The sequence below is a fragment of the Carcharodon carcharias genome, chromosome 13 (genome assembly GCF_017639515.1).
Source record: "Carcharodon carcharias isolate sCarCar2 chromosome 13, sCarCar2.pri, whole genome shotgun sequence".
NCBI classification, from domain to species: Eukaryota; Metazoa; Chordata; class Chondrichthyes; order Lamniformes; family Lamnidae; genus Carcharodon; species Carcharodon carcharias.
Genome location: NC_054479.1, coordinates 10,548,055 through 10,570,867, shown reverse-complemented (window position 1 = coordinate 10,570,867; position 22,813 = coordinate 10,548,055). Strand labels below are relative to the sequence as shown.

At 41.7% G+C, this 22,813-nt stretch overlaps 1 protein-coding gene across 2 annotated transcripts in view; it reads right to left on the bottom strand.

Moving 5' to 3' along the window:
* txnrd2.2 (thioredoxin reductase 2, tandem duplicate 2) overlaps positions 1 to 22,813 on the bottom strand; it is a 101,304-nt gene that overhangs the window by 11,336 nt on the left and 67,155 nt on the right. The window contains exons 12-13 of one of the 2 annotated variants that reach the window (XM_041203186.1): positions 994 to 1,130; positions 253 to 348 (exon numbers count right to left, since the gene is read on the bottom strand). In XM_041203186.1, coding sequence (XP_041059120.1) covers positions 253 to 348; positions 994 to 1,130 — 233 coding nt within the window. Of the gene's footprint in view, positions 1 to 252; positions 349 to 993; positions 1,131 to 20,744; positions 21,395 to 22,813 lie in introns of those variants that run through there. The other variant, XM_041203187.1, reaches the window with a different exon arrangement.

The window sequence follows — 22,813 nt, the reverse complement described above, 5'->3', positions numbered from 1 at the left end:
GGTTAATTCCAGCCTCAGGAAGTGAGGAACAACTCACAATAGAGCACATATCTCATTAGCCAAAAAAGAAGCAGTGCCAGTTATAGAGACTCGCTGACTTTCTGTTAAATTGCAAAGCTAATCACAATTGCATCTTATAAATATCCTATTATACATAGGCCTTTAAAATGAAAGCCTTTCTTCAATAGGTTGACTGTGAGTCAATTCTTTTTAAGCTGACTGCTATAGAATTTACCCATAAGGTTTACTCACATTGTCATAGTCCATCAGTTCAGTTGATTTGCCAAACAGTCGATGTGCCAACAACTTCCCAGCTTTGATAGCTGTGGGCGTGAGTTCTGGTCGGCCCTGTTAAACAAAGATAAAATGAACAAAACCTCTCTTGAATGAAAACTATTTACCAGTGTTCCATTTTGTCACTGATTGCTCATTTATGTCATTACTATAAATCATAGGAGACAATGCACAAGATCGCACAGTTCAAATGATTGGTAGGCATGCCTTGCAATTCTTAGTCATGTATAGTTAGCCTCATTTTAGCTATTTAACCCATTCTAAGCTGCCATTTCTGTCTTTAACATGGTCAAAGTTGACTGCATCTTCCTCTGAGATAGAAAAAGGCACTTCTATGGTGATTGCAAAACTTAAAGTAAAGTACCTGCAGCTTTTTGCTTTGGGTGTCTGAGATAGGGTGTACCAGTGTAGAAGGAACAGCCTCAGGATTGTGAAGTCACAAAAATGTCAGCTATTGAACAATTTATAGACTAAATTTAAGATGCTGAAATTTCAACATTTGTCAGCCTGAACTGTGATAAGCAACTACAAGTGCTGCAGCACTCAACGTCAAAACCCAATTAAATTACAGTGCAACAAAAGAATACAAATCCTGCAACCAATTTTGCCTCTTCTAGTCCATTACATTTCATGCAAACTATGATAAATTAATCCTGAAGATTATATTTTGTAGAAAGCAATTGCTGGATCATGTCCTACCTCTGCTATATCTCCAATCGCATAGATGTGAGAAGCAGAAGTTTCTTCATTGGCACCGACAATGACCTTGCCCGTTTCTGGATTAATCTGGACCCCAGCTTTGTCTAGACACAGGCCTCCCGTTTCAGGTGCTCGACCTGGAAGCAATTGGGAAGGTAAATACGTAATCAGCAAAGGACAGCGTGTAATTGCAGTATTTACAATACATGTATGAGAAAGTCTTGTGGCCCCGCGTGTGTCAATCAGTTTCAGGTGTCATGTATTGTTATGGGTGCAAGATAATCTTAAAAACAGAGAAAGAAAAGACAGTAATTGACTTGGAACCTGAAGTTTACAAGTGGTCACACTTGTCTGTGTATTACCTTAGATTTTAAGTAGCTGGGTTTGCAAATTAGAACAGGGGCCATTAAATGTTTTCTCTTTTGCATATAAAAGATGGACAAGACATGCAATTTCTTTTAAAAAGTCAAGTATTTCTAAAACTTCTAGTACTGTTCTCGTGTCAGCCTTGGTCTATGATGTGACAGAAAACCATCACCAAGTCAGTCTACTTTCATCCAAGCTGTTCACCCATTGACTTTGACTCAGGTATACCATTGCCGGACAGACATACCAAATCTGTGTTAATGTTTCAAAATAGCGCATCTGCATGAAAGCAAGTCTTCAACTATGTAGGACTGCCAGGTTTGACAGCAAAGGGACATTTGTTGGATAATTGTCAGCCTTCGTCTTGCTTCAATGGCACTAGATAGTGATCCGGAGACAGTAATCAAGCACGACAGACATTAACGTAGCAGTGCCACAAAGATACAGCACCTACACAGTCTTCCTCCCAATAGTCACTGGCAGCTGGTGAGAGAGATCTTGTCAGAGGTTGATCTCTGTGGAACCGCATTTGCCACTGAGCTACCTGGACATGAAATTTGTCCAAGAGCTTACTGCTCATGTTTGGGTAGGTAACTATTGTGTAAATACAAGACAGATAAACCTGGATTTTTAAGGCATTAGATCCATTTCAATCCTCTGACCTCGCCTCCCTGTGGAGGCAGAGAGATACTGGGGTTTGACCCCACAACAGCAGCAATAATAACGTGCATTTACATAATACCTTAACTGTAGCAATGCATTTCAACAAGTTCCACAGGGGTGTTATCAGATAAAATTTGACACTGAGCGACAAAGAGATGTGAGGACAGGTGACCAAAAGCTTGGTCAACGAGGTTGGATTCAGGGTCAGCCTTAAAAGATAGAGATAGAGAGGCTGTGAGGTTTAAGGAGGGAATTCCAGGGTGTAGAGCCTAGCCAGTTGAAGGCACAGCTGCCAATGGTGGAGTAAAGGGAATCAGGGAAGCGAAAGAGACCAGAAAAGCATCTCGCTAGTATCTTGCACCAATGATCATTTTTTCTATCGTGAGCATCACTTTGCAGTTCAACCCTGAAACCAATACAGATATGACTGATCCATTCCTCATCCTTACAATGTTCCCAGTGGAAGAGATGGGGTGTCACTGGGACCCAATTAAAAGAATTCTAAATGAATTTCCCTCCTCCTAGCCATTGTTGCTCATGTTTCATCCTCTGCCTCCACCAAAGCTGCTCTGAAATCATTCACCAGGAGGCACACAAGAACAGCCAGGCATATGCTTGGCATCTTCAACAAGTCTGGCCTGGGCATCTCAATGTACAGGCAGCTGCAGACAAAAACAAAAAACTGCGGACGCTGGAAATCCAAAACAAAAACAGAATTACCTGGAAAAACTCAGCAGGTCTGGCAGCATCGGCGGAGAAGAAAAGAGTTGACGTTTCGAGTCGAAACGTCAACTCTTTTCTTCTCCGCTGATGCTGCCAGACCTGCTGAGTTTTTCCAGGTAATTCTGTTTTTCAGCTGCAGACAAATACTTGCATCCTACTGTTCTCACTGACCTACAGTGACTCCAAGTCCAGCAATGCCTTGTTTTTGAAATTCTCATCCTTGCTTTCAAATTCTTTCACAGCCTCATCCTGCCCTCTCTCTTTAACATCCTCCAAGCTCTACAAACTCTCTGAGATCTCTTTGCTCCTCCAGTTCAAGCCTTTTGTGCATCTGATATTAATCCCTCCACCACTGGCTGCCTTCAGCTCTGGTATTTCCTCCCTAAAACTCTCTCTCCTTTAAGATATTTCCTAAAAATCTCTTTGACCAAACCTTTGATCACTGTCCCAATACCTCCTGTGTCTCTGTATCAAAATCTTTGATGATCACTCCTGTGAACAACCTTGGGCGTTTTACCATGTTAAAGACACTGAATAAGTGGCAGTTGTTGTCCTGTGGCACTGAGGATCCAGTACTGTGTACAACTCTCAAAACGTCACCACTGTAAAACCCAGTATACTGGTTGAATTTGTCCAGAAGCTGCCTGTGACTTTTAAGCGGATGGACTGTGTTAGTACACAAGTCACATGCCCAAACTACAAAACCTGCCAAAACTGTGCAGTTTACATTACAGATTTACAGAAACTGGGCCAATGGATTACATCTCCAAAACCTGGGCATATTTCACAGTCCAACAGGTCTTAGAATAAACAGAAAAGGAAGAAAAAGGCAGAGTTGGGACGAGTGTATGCACCCTGCCATGCCAGGAACTTAATCGTTGGGAGTGTATTTTTTCCCTGAAAGTCTGATTCATGTTGTAACAGGAGGATAAAATTCTGACATAGTAATCATTGTCTCTGTTCTGAGCTGAACATAGTAATTATAAGGTGAGGCTAGAAAAAAATTAGTCAATTGCTTGAAAAGCAAAATTAAAGGTTATATGGTTTAAACATCGGAGTGGAATTAGACTGGATGGCTTGTGGAGAAAAACAATGGCATAGACTTGGTAGGATGAATGGCCTACTTGTGTGCTGTTACATTATCGTCAGGTTGATATTCCACAGCGGGACAGGCAATAAATAACAGCTTTGCCAGTGCTCCCATATCCCAAAGTCAAATGTTAGTTAAAAATAGTGCTACACTACACCACCCATTGACCTAACATAGGAACAAACAGTAAGGCACGCCAAGTGGGGAAATATACATAAGTTCCAACCACAAGATATCGACAACCTGCATTTATATAGTCTCTTTAATGGAGTAAAACTCCAAGACGCATGATAGAACACATTGCAATATAATTTGAAACCAAGCCACAGAAGGAAATTTTAGGTCAGATGGCAAAAAGCTTGGTCAGAGGTAGGTCTTAAGGTTTTAAAAAAGAGAGACAGAGAGGTTTAGGGAGGGTACTCCAAACCTTAGAGCCCAGGAAACCAAAAACGTTGCTGCCAATCATGGAGGAAAGAAAATTGAGGATGCACAAGAGGCCAGAATTGAGGAACACAGAGATCTCTGAGGTTTGTATGGCTAAAGGAGATTAGAAAGATAATCATATTATAAAACAATCGCATGATCAGCTAGATAAATAATTATGCAGTCAGTGCAGTATCCTGTAAATACCATGGTAAGAAAAATGTACAGCACCACCAATGTTTGCAATCTACAGTATCTCTTAAAACAAAATCAAAAAATAAATTTGCACTTGACGGTTAATTGTTTAACTGCTTCCTGGTGTTATGACTGTGATGGGAGGAGTGTTCAGGTGATCTAGCCCCACTACTCCACAGGTCATACCACTAGTTTAAAAGTTGAATTTACTCACCAATGTAACTAATTGTTTACCTTCTCCGCTGGTACCCAGAATAAAAGAGACTAAACAGGCTTCTTTCAATAAACAACAAGATTATAAAACCAGTCTTGTCGAATAGAAAGGCAAAGCTTATCAACACACATGGATTATGAAATTATACTAATTACTCTTTAGAAATACCCTAAATCTCTCTCATACACACAAAACAATGGAAGTAAAATAGAAATGGAGGAGTTCAGCCAAAGGCTAAAAAAGTCAATGGTTCAAAGGCAAAGGATTGACGGTGTAGTTCTTGAAATGGTGTCTGAGTTATAGAATTGGTCTCTCAGTGCTGATCCGTGAAACAATCAATGACTCTGGCACTGCTGTTCAGGCAGACTCAAGGAATACTCGGGGGTACTCTATTCCAGCATGTAGAACATCTCAGGAGCAGTTTATATTAACTTCTGGCTCTGGACTGCAAAAGGCTGCTGTCTTCCTTCTCAAGCAGGTAGTCCTTCTCTTCTCAAAGCAAAACCAAAACCCAGCTTTAAAACAGTCTTCCAGGCATGGTTTTTTCTCAGGGCCATAAAAACCATGTGATTCCCTTTGTACACGGTTCACCATGGTCAAGAGGTTTACCGTTTTCTTTTCCAACTGCTTGATTACCCTTTCTTGTAAAAGGATGCTTTTTCCAGGAATAACAATCAGATTCCTGCAGTATCCCTTTCAAAGACAGTGTCTTTTAAAACACAAATTCTCCCAGAATGTCCTAAGTCCTAGAAAATGGTTCATCTTCAGAGATTAAAGTATTCGTGACACTGATTGCATTTGTAATGATTAGCTTCATGAGATAATCATGAATAATTAAACGCAGATTGCACTGCAATAGCAATAATATAAAAAGGTCAAAGACAGCCAAATTCAAGCTAAAGTACATTAAACTGATCAACATGATTATAACTAGTAAAAATGGTATTTTCCCCTCTTGTACACAGCCAGCATCTGCTCTCCCATCATATTTGAATGCATTTGAGAATATTTTGTATAGAATTGGCATCTGCTTACTCTGCACTTCCTTTCAGACGACTGACTGAAGCTGTCAGCACTGAACCACCTCTCAGTCTCCTCTCATGACAGCATGTGTTTTTTCTCCCTTTCTACTCACCATACTAGATCCTGCTTCATTGTTCATTTCTTCCTCCCCTATCCCCTAACATGTACACACCCACCCTCCCACCCCCATGCCGCAGTACTGATGCTATCAGTGAACAACAATAATAAAATGCCAGGCCTTATCTAGGCACGGATGTGATAGAACTTCCTACAGTTGTAATGCAATCTGTATTTGGATTATAGGCTGTAGAGTTTAGGACCCAACAAGTAACTGGGGTTTTCTAAACTCACACTCTTCCTGTATGCTGAGCCAAGGGACAAGTTAACACGTTATCAGACATTACAGCAGATTTCACTAGAAACTACAGACACTGCCTGTATAATAAATATCAGCGACAATGCATTATTTAGCTAATGTGGAGTGTTTAACTTCTTTCTTCCATCACAGGCTGCCGTTGGAGCTGATGGGATGATAATTTCACCAATTTAATTTGGCCAAGTCAGGCAGTTAAAGATGAGGAGTGGAAAGGCACCTCTGCTGGTGCCAGTGGGCAATGCTGCCAGCTGTATATGCTCAAAACTTTGCTTCGCAGTGAGTCAAGTTTGTCCTTCACAGTTGCAGTAGCACTTGGGGTAAGACAGCTGAGTGAGAGAAGGGCAAAATCAGCTAAGGCTGCTAGCCAGTGACCCTTGCTGGAAAGTGTGGGTAAGTGGGCTTCAGGTGGGCAGGTTCCAGCTCTGCTCAGATGCACTCCACAACCAAACAGCCTGCTAACAATCACCATTAAAAACTGGATAATTGGGCAAGGTACGAGGGGCCTCCCAGTGTGGGACTGCACCTGCAGACCTGCTCCTTCAGGACAGAAGGGGAGAATCCTGCCAAAGATAAGTAAGGGAAAGAAATGTAGTAAATTGTCTGAACCCAGTACTTTGCTTTCATTACAGACCAATGCTGAGGAGCATTAAGGGAGAAATATGAAACAATGAACACCCAGGAGTGATTACAGGTCAAAATATAATGGCTAAGGGGATTCTGACAATGGCCTAATCCACAAAATAAGCTCAAGCAGCTCACAGCTAAAAGTCTTGAAATTACTATGAGAGACCTGTAACCATTTATAATATGTGGATGACAATGGTCTCACCACTGTAATGCATAAGGACTCTAAATCCATTTGAAAGAAAGCTTACATTTATATATCTTGCAAACTAGGAGCCTCAACTGCAGCCTCACCAACAGCAATTAACTAAATAATCAGATAGTCTAATTTAATGATGTAGTTTGAGGGATAAATGTTCCTTAGGACACCAAGGGAACTTCTTTTCTTGAATTCAAAACAGTGTCCTGCAACCATCTGGATGGGCAGATGGGCCTTTGTTTAATCTGAAAGATTGCACCTTTGCCAGCCCCTTGGTACTGCAGTGAAGTGTCAACCGAGATCATGTGCTCAAGACTTACATCCATTTCTTTCAAATGGATCTTTGTGCAGCTATATTAAGAAATGACTCACAGTTTAATATTAGGGAATTCTACAGCAAGGAAACAACTAATATTGCAACTAAATATTCATGCTCAGCAGCTACAGAATGGATACTTGTAAGGTTATGGTATAGACCCACCCAACAATTCTCCCATGCTGAAGGTCTCTGCTACTGGTCTTACAGCTAGAAGGCAACACAGGTTGCTACCCAACAATCAAAAAAAAGGTAGGTAAGTCAACCAGGCCAACTCAATCATCTGAACCAGCATCCAGAATAGATTCGACAGTCACAAAGGACTTAATTAGTCACTGAATATCAACCCAAGCCATTAGATCAAAAGTTTTATTCATGCAGCATCTGCTACTTTCTGTTTTCAAGCTCATTTTCAACGCAACTTAATTTGTCATTAATTCCACAAAGATTTGTGAGTTTCGCATCTGTAACCCAAAGAAATTCCTTTTGAAAAGTATTTGTATTCATCCTTCCCCAATAATTCCAAGGTGCAGAGGGATCTAGATGTTCCAGATGAGGTCATTACAGGTTAGTATGCAGGTACAGCAAGTAATTATGAAGGCTAATGGAATATTATTCTTTATTACGAGAAGAAATGAACATAAAAGTAAGTACGTTATGCTTCAGTTATAAAGGCCATTCGCGAGGCCATATCTTGAATACTGTGCAGTTTTGGTCTCCTTATTTAAGGGAGGATGTAAGTGCGTTGGAGACGGTTCAAAGGAGGTTTACTAGATTTGATACCTGGAATGAGCGGGTTCTCTTATGAGGAAAGGCTGAACAGACTGAGCTTGTTTCCACTGGAGTTTAGAAGAGCAAGGGGTGATTTGATTGAAGTAGACAAGATCCTGAACGGCCTTGACAAGATTGATAAGAAAAAGATGTTTCCTCTTGGGGGTGAGTCTAGAAGTAGGGGGCACTTTTTTTTAAATTAGGGATCACCCTTTTAGGACAGGGATGAGGAGAAATCTTTTCTCTCAGAGGGTTGTGCAACTTTGGAGCTCTGCTTCAGAAGCTGGCGGGGTGGGGGGATCATTGAGTATTTTTATAGTAGAGGTAGATTGATTCCCTTGCCTACCAAGAATCTAAGGTTCTCGAGGATAAATGGGAATATGGAATTCAAAACACAGGCAGATCAGCCATGATCTTATTGAATGGTGGAGCAAGCTTGAGGGGCCGAATGGCCTACTTCGGTCCCTATTTCATATGTTCCTAGCTTCTGTCACAATGAATTCCAAAAGTCTTGGGAGCCCAACTTATTCTTCCTAAAGTCATGTCAACAGCCCCTTATGATATCTGAATTAACACCAAAGTTGGATGAAGTGATCGATGATATTTTTCCCCACCAGCAGAGTCGGACTTGCCAGTCCAACTTTCTCAGCACATTTCACTTGATTGAGTTTCACAATGGAGAGCTGCCTGATGGATGATGCCAACTACCCCAGCGGTATCTGCCCTAACATGTATTCTTCATTCACTTAATAAGTTTGAAAGCACATCATCTTCCTGCACTCAAACTACTACTGACTCCTGAATTATTTCCTCTGCATCCAAAAATGCAGCTGGGAAAGGAAACCATCCCTTTCCTTTCCTCCACCCTCTCCTACAAGTAGTATTTGTAGCAATATATTGAATCCCCAACTCCCCAGACTGGTCCTAGCTAATGTTCAAATTCACAACCATTAAAATCTGCCTCAATTTTAAGAATTCATGAGCACAATGCTAAACTTAACAAACAATTTTAAAATGAGTTGCACATCATAGCACATAATCTAGCCATTTGGAATCTGAACACAGACCATGCCACCCATCCCAACTTAGTCTGCTGCTACAGCCTTGTTTTTATGAAGCTACTAAAATATGAACCTGTGTAGCACCCATTTTTATGCTCTATCAAAGGAACATAGGAGCAGGCCATTCAGCAGCACAAGCCTGCTCTGCCATTCAGCTAGATCATGGCTATTTTCCTGCGATATTCCTATATCCCTTGATGTCATTAGTATGTAGAAATCTATCCATTTCCGTCCTCAACGTACGCAATGACTGAGCTTCCACAGCCCTATGGGATAGAGAATTCCAAAGATTCACCATCTTCTGAGTGAAGAAATTCTTCTTCTTCTCAGTCATAAACGGATTGCTCCTTATTCTGAGACTATGTCCCCGGCTCTAGATCCCTCCCCCAGCCAGAGGAAACATCCTTGTCTAGCCCCCTTAAGAATTTTGTAAGTTTCAATGAGATCACCTCTCTTCGTTCTAAACTTTAGAGAATATAGGCTCAGTGTCCTTAATCTCTCTTCATAGGACAGTCCTGCCATCCCAGGAATTAGCCTGGTGAACCTCTGCTGCCATCCCCCTCTATGACAAGTATATCCTTCCTTTTGTAAAGGGACCAAAACTGTACACAATACTCCAATACTCAACACTCCAGGTGCGAGGCTTCAGCTAATCCTGGTGCTCTATTTATAGTTATACTTTCGTCAGGACCTGTTTGGCTAACATCTGCACATGCTACGGATTCCCAAGGGAGTTTACCAGTGCTGGAGTCTCTTTAATGTCCTGAAGACGGCATTGGAGAATAATAGTTTAAAACATCAGTTAATTCGTGGCATTCACGTTTATTCTGCCAAATTGACTCAAGTTGTACGTAACAAAATATTCTAAACTAGTAAGTGTAGTTAGCTCACTGGATTCACATGGGCTTGTGATCACTAACCCGGGTTTAATTAACTCACTAACTTGTGTATTTGCCTGATATTTAAAAGTCCAAAAGCTGCTATACAGACAGCTGCTAAAAAAGCTTAAATGACAAAAGTTAAAGTAATTCTTACAATTAGTCATAGGGAATATAAGAATTGCTAGATTAAAAAAGATTAAGATCCATCTAGCTCGCTTTCTACTATTCTTAAGTGATATCACAGCACAAGTGGAAACAGTTTTCTCTCATCTACTCCATCAAACCATTTGTAATTTTGAAAAGCACTATTAAATCTCCCCTCAACCTTCTTTGCTGGAAGGATAGCAATTCCAACTTCTTTAGTCTTTCCACGTAACTTCCTTTATCTTGCTGGATCAGTTCGCTTCACTTATAAACAAGACTGATCAAATAGTTTTAGGTTGTATGCAATGGTCTGACAGTGCTATCTTTACACATAACAAGATAATGTGATTGGAAACCCACACACTCCTAGTGAACAATTTAATGCAGTCTGGAGTTAATAGTTCAATCTGTGCACATTAACTGCCGATGGTGAATAAAGATAAAGGTGCTGGAAACTTCTAACAGTTACCTTGAAGCAATCAAATATAGACATGTATTTTTAACATCACATATACAGATTCACCACTATTTCCATCTGGCCCTTTCTTCCCTAAAAGCCTTAGCTAACTTAACATAATACTGCATAATTTAATTTACCCTTAGAGAGCTTGTGAATGGCAGCATTCATTATTCCACAAAAACTGCTTGTAAAAGAAATGGAAAAAGGCATTAAAAAACTTCCATTCCTTCACCTCTCCCAACACACACAAGTGCAATGCTTTTTTTTTTAGAAAGCATCTATTTTTAACCAATTGTTTATATTTGAAAGGAAGTACTAAGGCCAAAGTAATATAATTGAACCAGGCGGCCTCCAGGTTGCAACGATCACACATCTTGGTGCTACAAGAATAGATTTACTATTGTGCTCTGATCAACCAACACAAGGAAGTCTCGACAGCAGAAAACAATAACCACAACTGTCAGTCATTCACAGTTTAAAATACTCACTTTCATTCGGCCTTTAAGTTGGAAATATACAAGCCTCCATGTATGTGCAAGTTCTGACAGTATGAGCATGTTCTTCCAAATTTCCAGGTCCCTAGCCACCAACATTTGGTACTTGAAAATCAGATTTTTCTTGGAGGTTATATTGTGCAGTGCTTGCTAAAACTGGGGTTCATTGTTTTTTTTCTTTCAAATTTTTACAGTGCTGCACATCATCAGCTATTGGCACCACCACAAATAGAACAGTTCTTCTGAGTTCAATTTTGCTATTAGAATCTTGTCCCCATTTTTTAAATTATTCATTCACAGAATGTGGGCTTCACTGGCTGGGCCCGCATTTATTGCCCATCCCTAGCTGCCTTTGAGAAGGTGCTGGTGAGCTGCCTTCTTGAACCGCTGCAGTCCATGCGGTGTAGGTACACCCACAGTGCTGTTAGGAAGGGAGTTCCAGGATTTTGACCCAGCGACAGCGAAGGAACGGTGATATATTTCCAAGTCAGGATGGTGAGTGGCTTGGAGGGGGGGCTTGAAGGTGGTGGTGTTCCCATGTATCTGCTGCCGTTGTCCTTCTAGATGGTAGTGGTAATGGGTTTGGAAGGTGCTGCCGAAGGAGCCTTGGTGAATTCCTGCAGTGCACCTTATAAGTGGTACACACTGCTGCCACTGTGTATTGGTGGTGGAGGGAGTGAATGTTTGTGGATGTGGTGCCAATCAAGTTGGCTGCTTTGTACTGGACAGTGTCAAATTCATTGAGTTTTGTGGGAGCTGCACTCATCCAGGCAAGTGGAGAGTATCCCATCACACTCCTGACTAGCACCTTGTAGATGGTGGACAAGCTTTCGGAAGTCAGGAGGTGAGTTACTCATCGCACTATTCCTAGCCTCTGATCTGCTCTTGTAGCCACAGTATTTATATGGCTAGTCAAGTTCAGTTTCTGGTCAATGGTAACCCCCAGGATGTTGATAGTGGGTGATTTAATGATAGTAATGCCATTGAACATCAAGGGGCGATGGTTAGACTCTCTCTTGTTGGAGATGATCATTGCCTGACACTTAAATGGTGCGAATGTTACTTGCCATTTGTCAGCCCAAGCTTGGATATTATCCAGGTCTTGCTGTATTTGGACATGGACTGCTTCAGTATCTGAGAAGTCGCGAATGGTGCTGAACATTGGGTAATCATCAGTGAACATCCTCACTTCTGACCTTACGATGGAAGAAAAGTCGTTGATGAAACAGCTGAAGATGGTTGGGCTGAGGACACTATCCTGAGGAACTCCTGCAGAGAGTCCTGGAGCTGAGATGACTGACCTCCAACAACCAGGTATGACTCCAACCAGCAGAGTGTTTTCCCCGATTCCCACTGAGTCCAGTTTTGCTAGGGCTCCTTGATACCACACGCTGTCAAATGCGGCCTTGATGTCAAGGGCAGTCATTCTCACCTCACCTCGGGAATTCAGCTCTTTTGCCCATGTTTGAACCAAGGCTGTAATGAAGTCAGGAGCTGAGTGGCCCTGGCAGAAACCAAACTGAGGGTCAGTGAGCAGGTTATTGCTAAGCAAATGCTGTTTGATAGCATTGTTGATGACCCCTTCCATTACTTTACCGAGGATTGAGAGTAGACTGATGGGGTGGTAATTGGCTGGTTGGATTTGTCCTGCTTTTTGTGTGCAGGACATACCCAGGCAATTTTTCACATAGCTGGGTAGACGCCAGTGTTGTAGCTGTACTGGAACAGCTTGGCTAGGAGTGTGCCAAGTTCTGGAGCACAAGTCTTCAGTACTATTGTTGGAATATTGTCAGGGCCCAAAGCCTTTGCAGTATCCAGTGCTTTCAGCCATTTCTTGATGTCACATGGAGTGAATTGAATTGGCTGAAGACTGGCATCTGTGATGCTGGGGACCTCCAGTGGAGGCCGAGATGGATCATCCACCCGGCACTTCTGGCTGAAGATTGTAGCAAATGCTTCAGCCTTATCTTTTGCATTGATGTGCTGGGCTCCTCCATCATTGAGGATGGGGATATTTGTGGAACCTCCTCCTCTAGTGAGTTGTTTAATTGTCCACCACTATTCACGACTGGAAGTGGCAGGACTGCAGAGCTTAGATCTGATCCATTGGTTGTAGGATCGCTTAGCTCTATCACTTGCGGCTTATACTGCTTGGCATGCAAGCAGTCCTGTGTTGTAGCTTCACCAGGTTGACACCTCATTTTTAAATATGTCTGGTGCTGCTCCTGGCATACCCTCTTGCACTCTTCGTTGAACCACGGTTGATCCCCTGGCTTAATGGTAATGGTAGAGTGGAGTATATACTGGGCCATGAAGTTACTGATTGTGTTCGAGTACGATTCTGCTGCTGATGATGACCTACAGTGTCTCGTGGATGCCCACTCTTGAGTTGCAAGATCTGTTCAAAATCTATCCCATTTAACACAGTGGTAGATGGAGGGTATCCTCAACGTGAAGGCGAGATTTTGTCCCCACAACGACTGTGCAGTGCTCACTCCTAGCGATTCCAACACGGACAGATGCATCTGCGGTAAACAGGTTGGTGAGAGTGAGGTCAAGTATATTTTTCCTTCTTGTTGGTTCCCTCACCACCTGCCACAGACCCAGTCTAGCAGCTATGTGCTACCGGGCCACTCTTGGTGATGGACATCGAAGTCCCCCAGAGTAAATTCTTCGCCCTTACCACCCCCGGTGCTTCCTCCAAGTGATGTTGAACATAAAGGAGCATTGATTCATCAGTTGAGGGAGGGCAGTATGTGGGTAATCAGCAGGAGGCTTCCTTGCCCATGTTTAACCTGATGCCATGAGATTTCATGAGGAGTCGATGTTGAGGACTCCCCATGAAATCTCCCTGCCGACTATATGCCACCTCTGCCGGTGGGACAGGGCATTTCCAGGGATAGTGATGGTGGTGTCTGGGTCATTATCTGTAAGATATGATTCCGTGAGGATGACTATGTTACCTGACTAGTCTATGAGACATCTCCCAATTTTGGCATGAGCCCCCAGATGTTAGTAAGGAGGACTTTGCAAGGTCAACAGAACTGAGATTGTCTAGGTTGATGCCAGGTGGTCCGTCCAGTTTCATTCCTTTTTTGTGACTTTGTAGCGATTTGATACAACTTGGCTTGCTATGCCATTTCAGAGGGCATTTAATTCAACTACATTGAATCACATGTAGGCCAGACCAGACCTTCCCTAAATTACATATTAGTGAACCAGATGGGCTTTTACAACAATCGGCAATGTCATGGTCATCATTCGATTTTTCGCTAGACTTTTATTGAATTCAAATTCCACCATCTGCCATGGGATTTGAACCCGGGTTTGTTTCTTTTTACAGGGAAACATGATTCAGTTCTAAAACCCCAATTTGCAAGAGGCTGCTGGTCTGCAACAAGAAACACACAAAAAAAAAACTCCTCGTGCATCAAAACTGTAATGTAGCTTTGAAGTGACACATCAACAGAAAGAAGGAAATGTAAGCATAAGGCATTGAGGCTATAACAAAATCCAAACTGCAATTCTCAACACCAACAATTCAACTACATTTAAAGTCCTTGCGTAAAACCTCCAGACCCAAGATTATTCAGTTATTAATACAAAAACTTGTGATTCTGTTCATAATTTTTGGTCCCTTTAAAATTTTTCCTAAGCTGAACCTCATAATAACCTAAGAAATAGGCCATGTGGCCACTCGAGCTTGCTCCATCATTCAATAAGATTATGGTTGATCTATGACCTCAGTTCCACTTTCTCACCCCATCCCCAAATCCTTTGATTTTTTAGTGTCTAAAAATCTATTAATCTCAGTCTTGAAAATACTCAATGACTGAGCATCCACACTCGCTGGGGTAGAAAATTCCAATGATTCGCAATCATCTGCTTGAAGAAATTTCTCCTCAGCGCAGTCCTAAATGACTGATCACTTATCCTGAGAGTATGATCTCTAGTTCTAAACTCTCCAGCCAGGGAAGACAGGCACATTGCATCTACCTTGACAAGCTCCCTCAGACTCTCATACGTTTCAATCAGATCTCCTCTCATTCTTCTATGTGCAGACAGTAGACAGTGCAGGTCTATTCTACTCAACCTCACCTCAGAGGACAACTCTCATATCCCAGGGATCAATCTAGTGACCTGCCCTTGCAGTTGATTTATAATTGCTTCACCATTGGTGCCATGCCTTTAGTTGCCTTGGCCCCAAACTCTGGAATTCCCTCCTTATACCTCTCTGCCTCTCCACTTCGCTTTCCTCCTTAAAACCTACCTCTTTGACCAAGCTTTGGGTCACCTGCCCTAACATATTGTTAAGTGCTCAGTGTCATAATTTGTTTTATAATCTTCCTGCTGAAGCATCTTGGGGTGCTTCATTATGTAAAAAGCGCTACATAAATAGAAGTTGCTGTTGAATAGCAAAACACCAAGACAAACTTAACTGGAGTGCAAGGCACTGGACAATATTGTGAAATATGCCCTAAAAATATCTCATTTTAACATATAACTTGTCAAATTTTATATTCCTACTTTAACTACACTTCAAAAAGACTTCATTACCTGTAAAGCTTTGGGATGTCCTGAGGTGAGGAAAATGCTATAATAATGCAAATCTTTTTTATGACTTAGGAGTGCAGCAACATATGCCAACACAATGAATTCTTCACCATTTGATTTACACCTACACAATTTATACATAGGTTATTATGGCAGCATTTTTATTCCTGTTTGAAAATTGCTGCAACACTTTTTATTTTGCACTGATCCAAAATTCTCTGATTTCCTGTTAAGTTTCTTCAAGTTGCTCCTGGGTCTTCCTTTAATATGCTTGGACAGGGGTTACCTGGAGTAACCTGGAAATGGCGTTTTATCCACTTTGAAGTTCTATGATCGTCTAATAAACACTGACTTATTTATTCTATTTGCAGAACATGTTTTATTTGTGTCCTGAATAATCCAACTTTGGCAAATCTATACTCATTTCTCAGATGAATACTAATGAGAGAAAATTATTTTAAGTGCTGCCACATCCTTGACGATCTTCTACTCCCTTGAGGGTAAAAAAAGGGCCTTGACTATTGCTAGGCACTAGGAGCTCAAAATCAATTTCAGAGGCTTGGTACAATTATAGAACTACAATAAGCTCTGCTGGTGGCTCAGTCAGCTATGCTTAAGGGACAGATCTTCAAGTCCGCACAGAAATAGCTGATCTCAGCCAGAATAGGGACGTACCAATCACCCTCAGCACTTGGGGCTACAGGAAGAACAAAAGTCCTCCTGAGTTTTCTACCTAATACTTCTGCCAGAAACAATGCAGGGGACATTTTCAACAGCAACAATTCAACTACATTTAAAGGCCTTGTGTAAAACCTCCAGACCCAAGATTATTCAGTTATCAATACAAAGACTTGTGATTCTGTTCGTGATTTTTGGTCTGTTTAAAATTTTTCCAAAGCTGAGTCTCATAACCTAAGAAATAGGAGCAGGAATAGGCAATCTGGCCACTCGAGCCTGCTCCACCAGGGGACAAAGGGTGCGGGTGAAAATGAGAGCGAGTGAGTGTGCTTAAAATTTCCAATGCATTAATTTTAAACTCTGCAAACTGCTGCAAGCTCAAGAGTTATTGTTGAAATTCCAGCATCATCAATAACTTAAACGCTTTAAATTTGCATAGGGTAAAAATATTTAATGTAAATTCCAAATATTGTGACAAACTAATTTTACTATATTAACATGAGGAGCTAGCCAATGCAAATACTGAATGAGACCTCACTTTCCGAATAAAGTTAGTTCACTCTGTTGTACAGTTATGTATGGATAAAAGCTGCATTCTCCAATTCTCCTTGTGGAAAACTACTCTTTCTTTCCAAACTCAGGGGTTGATATTAGAATTGCTGATCTTTCCTATACCATTACTGACCTGGTCTTGTGCATATCGGGCATAATTTTTAAGAGTTTGCAGATGACACAAAACTTGAAAATGTAGTAAACACTGAGGCGAAAAGTCATTTGTGGCTCAGCTGGTAGCTGGTAGTGATCCCCGGAGTTCTGGCCAATATTTATCCCCCAATCAACACCACAAAAACAAATTATCTGATCGTTATCATATCGCTGTTTGTGGTAGTTTGCAAAGTACAAGTTGGTTGCCACATTTCCGGCATTACAACGTTGACTACACTTCAAAAGTACTTCATTGGTTGTGAAGCGTTTTGAGTTCTGGTGGTCGTGAAAAGCGTTATATAAATGCAAGTCTTTCTTTTTTTAAACAGACTGAGGGAGGACATGGATCGAGTAGTGAAACAGGCAGACACATGGCAGGTGGAATTCAACACAATGTGTTAAGTGATGCATTTTAGTAGGATGAATGAGAAGCTGCAATATTACAGAAAAAAATTATTGACCCGGCAGATTTAATAGAATACAATAGAATAGAATTAAGGAAAATAGAAATGAGGTGAAATATAAGCTGGTTGAGAGGGTGGTGGGACAGGTAGAGCTGGATAGAGGGCCAGTGATAGGTGGTGGCAAAGAACAGATTGCCAAAGATGTCAGAGACACCGTCAAGGGCCCAAACATTCCTTTCAAGTGAAGCAGCACTTTACTTGCATTTCCCTCAATTTAGTTTACTGCATTCACTGCTCCCAATGTGGTCTCCTCTACATTGGAGAGACCAAACACAGACTGGGTGACTGCTTTGCGGAACACTTCGGTCTGTCCGCAAGCATGACCCGGACCTCCATGTCGCTTGCCATTTCAACACACCACCCAGCTCTCATGCCCACATGTCCATCCTTGGCCTACTGCAATGTTCCAGTGAAGCTCAATGCAAACTGGAGGAACAGCACCTCATCTTCCGACTAGGCACTTTACAGCCTGCCAGACTTAACATTGAGTTCAACAACTTCAGATCATGAACCCTCTCCTCCATCTCCATCCCCTTTCCGACCCCCCTTTTTCCAATAAATTATACTTTTTTAAATATAATTTTCTTTTCCCACCTATTTCCATTATTTTTAAATGTATTTCCATTCATTGTTTCAACTCCACCTTGTAGCCTATTTCGATCCCTTCCCTCCACCCCACCAGGGCTATCTGTTACTCGCTCGTCCTGCTTTCTACCCTTAATGCCACCATTAGCACATTCCTAAGCTAATGTCACCACTGTCAACACCTCTTTGTCCTTTTGTCTATGACACCTTTGGCAATCTCTTCTTTGCCTCCACCTATCACTGGTCCTCTATCCAGCTTTACCTGTCCCATCCCCTTAACCAGCTTATATTTCACCTCATTTCTATGTTTCCTCAGTTCTGATGAAGAGTCACACGGACTCGAAACGTTAACTGTATTCATCTCTGCAGATGCTGTCAGACCTGCTGAGTTTTTCCAGCTATTTTTATTTTTGTTTCAGATTTCCAGCATCCACAGTATTTTGCTTTTACAATAGAATAGAATTTGCTTTAACCATCTGTTTTACAGCACTTTAAATGAGTCAAATTAGAAATTGCCATAAAATGTTTCAGGGCAGGTAAAAGAAACTGTGAAAGCAAAACAAAAATTGTAACTTAGAAGTGTGGTATAATACCTTTCAGCCAAGAACTCTGTAATTAGTTAGATGGTACAGCTAATTTAGAGCTGGTATTGCACAAATGGATCAGTAGATATTGAACATTTTGCAGATTTGGGATCTCCTACAACAAATAAATCCACAGGATCACTCCAAGTCAAATGCAAAAAAATGTTACATTCCGTAGAGTGTCTGCCCATAAAAAAGCTGTGCTAATGCAACACTTTTATTTTATTCGCTTCAGTAAATTTATTTTTTCAGCAATTCTATAGGGGCTAAAGAACGAGAAGGAAGGTGAAACTTTATAAATGCAAGCTTTTTCTTTCTATGTAGGGAAATACTCAGCCCCAGTCAGCACACCTTACACCAAATTTGGAAACAGGAAATCTATGGCACAGAATGGGGCCATTTAGCTCAGCATGTCTGTGCTAGCCAAAAAAAGGTATCCAGCCAAACTGCACTTGCCAACATTTGGTCTGTAGCCCTGAACGTTCTGGTATTTTACATGTATGTCTAAATGTTATGATGGTTTTTGCCTATATTATCCTTTCAGGCAATGAGTTCCAGCTCCCCACCAGCCTCTGGGTGAAAGCATTCTTCCTCAACCCCCCTCTATTTCTTCTGCCAATTACCTTAAATCTGTGGCCCCTGACTTCTCAGCTAACAGAAATAGGTCCTTCCCATCCACTCTATCTGGACTTGTCAAAATTTTATATACTTCAATTAAATTGCCTTCCAGCCTCCTCTGTTCCAAAGAAAACAATCGCAGCCTATTTAATCTTTCTTCGTAAGCTAAAATTCTCCATTCCTGGTAAAATCCTCATAAATCCTCTCTGTACCATGTCTAGAGTGATCACATTTTTCCTGTAATGCAATGACCAGTGCTGCATGCAGTACTCTGGCCTAACTATACCCAAGCGGTGGCCTACCGATCCTCTACCAGTGGCCTAACTCGGAGAAGTCGGTTGGTGTACTTCTTGATAGCTAACGATTACACGAGAGGCTTCAGAGCATTTCTTTAGTCTGCCCTGTTGCGAAGATGTCCCCCGCCCACTCTGCCGCGAAGATCTGCAGCAGCTGGTGGCTTAAAGGGAAAGAGACAAAAGCGTAAGATACTGGCCTGAGTCACCTGAGGAGCGGCAGTCACCATCAGCCACTGGCCCCTACTTTTCTCTACCACGCCAGAGCTCCGCGTTTCTGGTCGGGAATATTGATCCCAGCTTCTCCAGAAATGCGGAGTGTCCAGTCCTTCAACGATCTTCATTGTAGCACTGGGGCATTGCAGGAAGACAAGTCACACTCCCTTTTTACAGCAGTTACCTGTATTCTGGTACAGCAAGGGCCAATCTTCAGGCTGCATGTGAATTCTCTCAGCTCTTTGGAAAATATTAATTATGCCAGATATATTACGTTAGAAAGTAGCATAAAGTTCAAGTGGCAAAGATTCCCTCACCTAATGGATACAACTTAGGCTTTTAAATGTTTCCATTTTTTTGAAAATATAGAGGAAATAATCCTGACTTTGAACCTAGTTTCCACTTCAGTGTTTAGCAACAATTTAATTGTTAAGACTATGGATTTACATCGGCTTTCAGCGGGAGAAATCTCTATTTCCCCCTCTTTTTGCATGAACTTAATGGCTTCAACAATGTGAAATCCTTCCAATTTTTAATATGGAATAACCTCATTTCAACAGTTCCCATGTGATTGACAGAAAGTGGCAAATCAGCGTTCTCCCCAACCCGTGGGCCTGTAAGTCTCTCAGTCTTATCCAACATGAAAACTGGGAGAATGTAATCTGCCAAATAGATCCCAAAGCGTAGACTTTCTTGCCAAAAACAACAAAGATTGGCTAAAAATGAACTAATAGTTTTATTTCCACTGATAGCTTTAATTAGTTTGCTGAGGTCATTCATAGGGCTAGCTTGTTTGAAGATGGCTCTTTGGGATGTTATACAGTAATTTTCTGCAGCTTGTGGCAGCGTGTGTGAGCAGGAGACAGGCAGGAGAGGAGAAATAGTTTATCCTCAGTTTGGATAACAACATGAACTAAATGCTCGACAGTGACTTCTGATCGCAATCTAGAGTAATCAAGGTAAGCGAGACTTGTCGGTGTTTGTAACCGATGGGCTGCTTCTTAACTTTTGAATCCCTTATAATTATAGCATTTGGTGAAAGTCTTTAATAAGAAGTGACAGTTGTGAATTGCTGAAAGTGGGACTTTTTCAGGTTTAAATGATGTTTTGCAGATTCAAGAACGCACTCACAACACGGCCAAGTTGGTATTTTAAGAGAAATAGTACACGTATACAAACTGGCCCATGTTACAGTGCAGGTAAAAAGTCCATAAAGTCCTCCCCCAACCCTTTACCAAAACTCAGATTGATTCAATTAGTGACATTAAGGAAGCAGGTACAATTTAGAATAATTTCATGTTTGGTTTTGAATTTTCCAACATGTTTATTGGAGCTGCTGTATTTCATTTGCAGTGCACTTTCTTCCTCGTCACATACTGAATGACAATATTAACCTGTCAGTTGTTTTTTTTAATTTTGAGGAAAGATCCTGATGTAATCGACATTGTGGTTTCCTGAAACGACTTATTTAATTAAACAGTGCAGAAATCTCCATTCAGCAATGATTAATCGCCATCCATGTACTTAATAACATAAAGACTACAGTTATGGCAGGGACGGTGCATGATGTGAAGAATTTCTGAAGTGCCAAACCCCACAGCTTGACATTAGTCCCTGCGTTAGCAAATCTCTGTCAGTTCCTGGTTACGTTTCAGATGCTCTCCACCTCCCTCACGTGTGACTAAAAAAAAACCAGAGTGTAAACACTGTAACAGTACTTATCCCGCAACATCGCCATCATATTTATTCCACAAGTTATTTTTATGAGAAAAACACAAATCTTTCAGTCCACTGTTTCTATTTTTCCCAGAATTTTCAGTGCACATGGATTATTCAGATAAAATTGTATAATTGTTCTGCTATTTGCTTTTTCTAATTGGAAATGTGCCTTTGCATTTGGTCTTGTTAATTACATAAATTGGAACTAAACATTATTGTCAATTTTAGAGTAACTCAGTTACCTTCACCTCTCAAAGCTTCTAAAAAGCTACAGAGAGAAAGTAAGGAGTGTGTGTAACGGGGTAGGGTGTGTAATGGGATAGAATGGGTAAGGAATGTGGGTAAGGGGAAGAGTGGCATGGGTAAAGGGGTAGGATGGCAGGTTGGTTAGGTGGGTGAGTGGGTAGGTGGATTAGGGCTAGTTAGATGAAGTCAAGAGGGGCTTGTCAGGTGGGGGGAAGTCAGATGGTGGGGACTAGTCAGGTTGGGTGCTGGATGGGGTGGCGTCAGGGGGGAATTCAGGTGCTGGGGGTAGTCGGGGGTGGGGTGAAGGGTCTGATTGGAGGATGGTGTCGGGGGACTCAGGGGGAGTGAGTATGAGTGATGGGGGGGGGGTCAATTGTTTGGTTATCCAGGAGTTAGATTAGGATTTTTCCGTCTAACATCCCTTGGGTAACTATCCAGATAAGTAAGTCAGAACCATCCGAAGTCTCCAGCTCTAACTCGAGTTAACACTTTTTTGGAAGGCCCTGGAGAGCTGGGGAATTGCCAATGAGGAGTTCAAACTTATCAAGCAGTTCCCACAAAGTCCTTCCATTGGGAATTGAGAGGAGAAGACCCTGGGACAGGCAGTCAGCAGCACCTAGAGGAGAATGCAAGAGAAGGACCCTGGGATATGCACACAGTAGCACCTGTAGGAGAGTGCGAGAGGAAGACCCTGGGACTTGAGCAAACGGAGAGCGGACCTGCGTGAGAAGGGCAACAGTGGTGGGAGGTAAAAACCGGTGGCAGGGAGCCCCTTCAACCTGTTCCTACCTGTCAGAAGCGAAGTGTGACATCACAGGAAAACAGGTAGGCGATTGGTGGGTATCCCTTCCATATCTCTTTTGATTGGCCAAGTGGTTTAAATCAGGAGATGTTATTACAGCTGTACATTACAGTTAAGAAATTCACTTTTAAAATATTTAACATCCAAATTAATTAATTAAATAGAATAGGGATGGCTGGGCAGGCAGCTGTAGTATGTGGGAGCTGGTGGATACCGGTGCGATCCACAGTGACCACACCTGCAGAAAGTGTTGGCTGTTCAAGGAACCTTGGCTCAGAGTTGATGAGCTGGAGTCCAAGCTGCGGACATTGCAACACATCAGGGAGGGGGAGA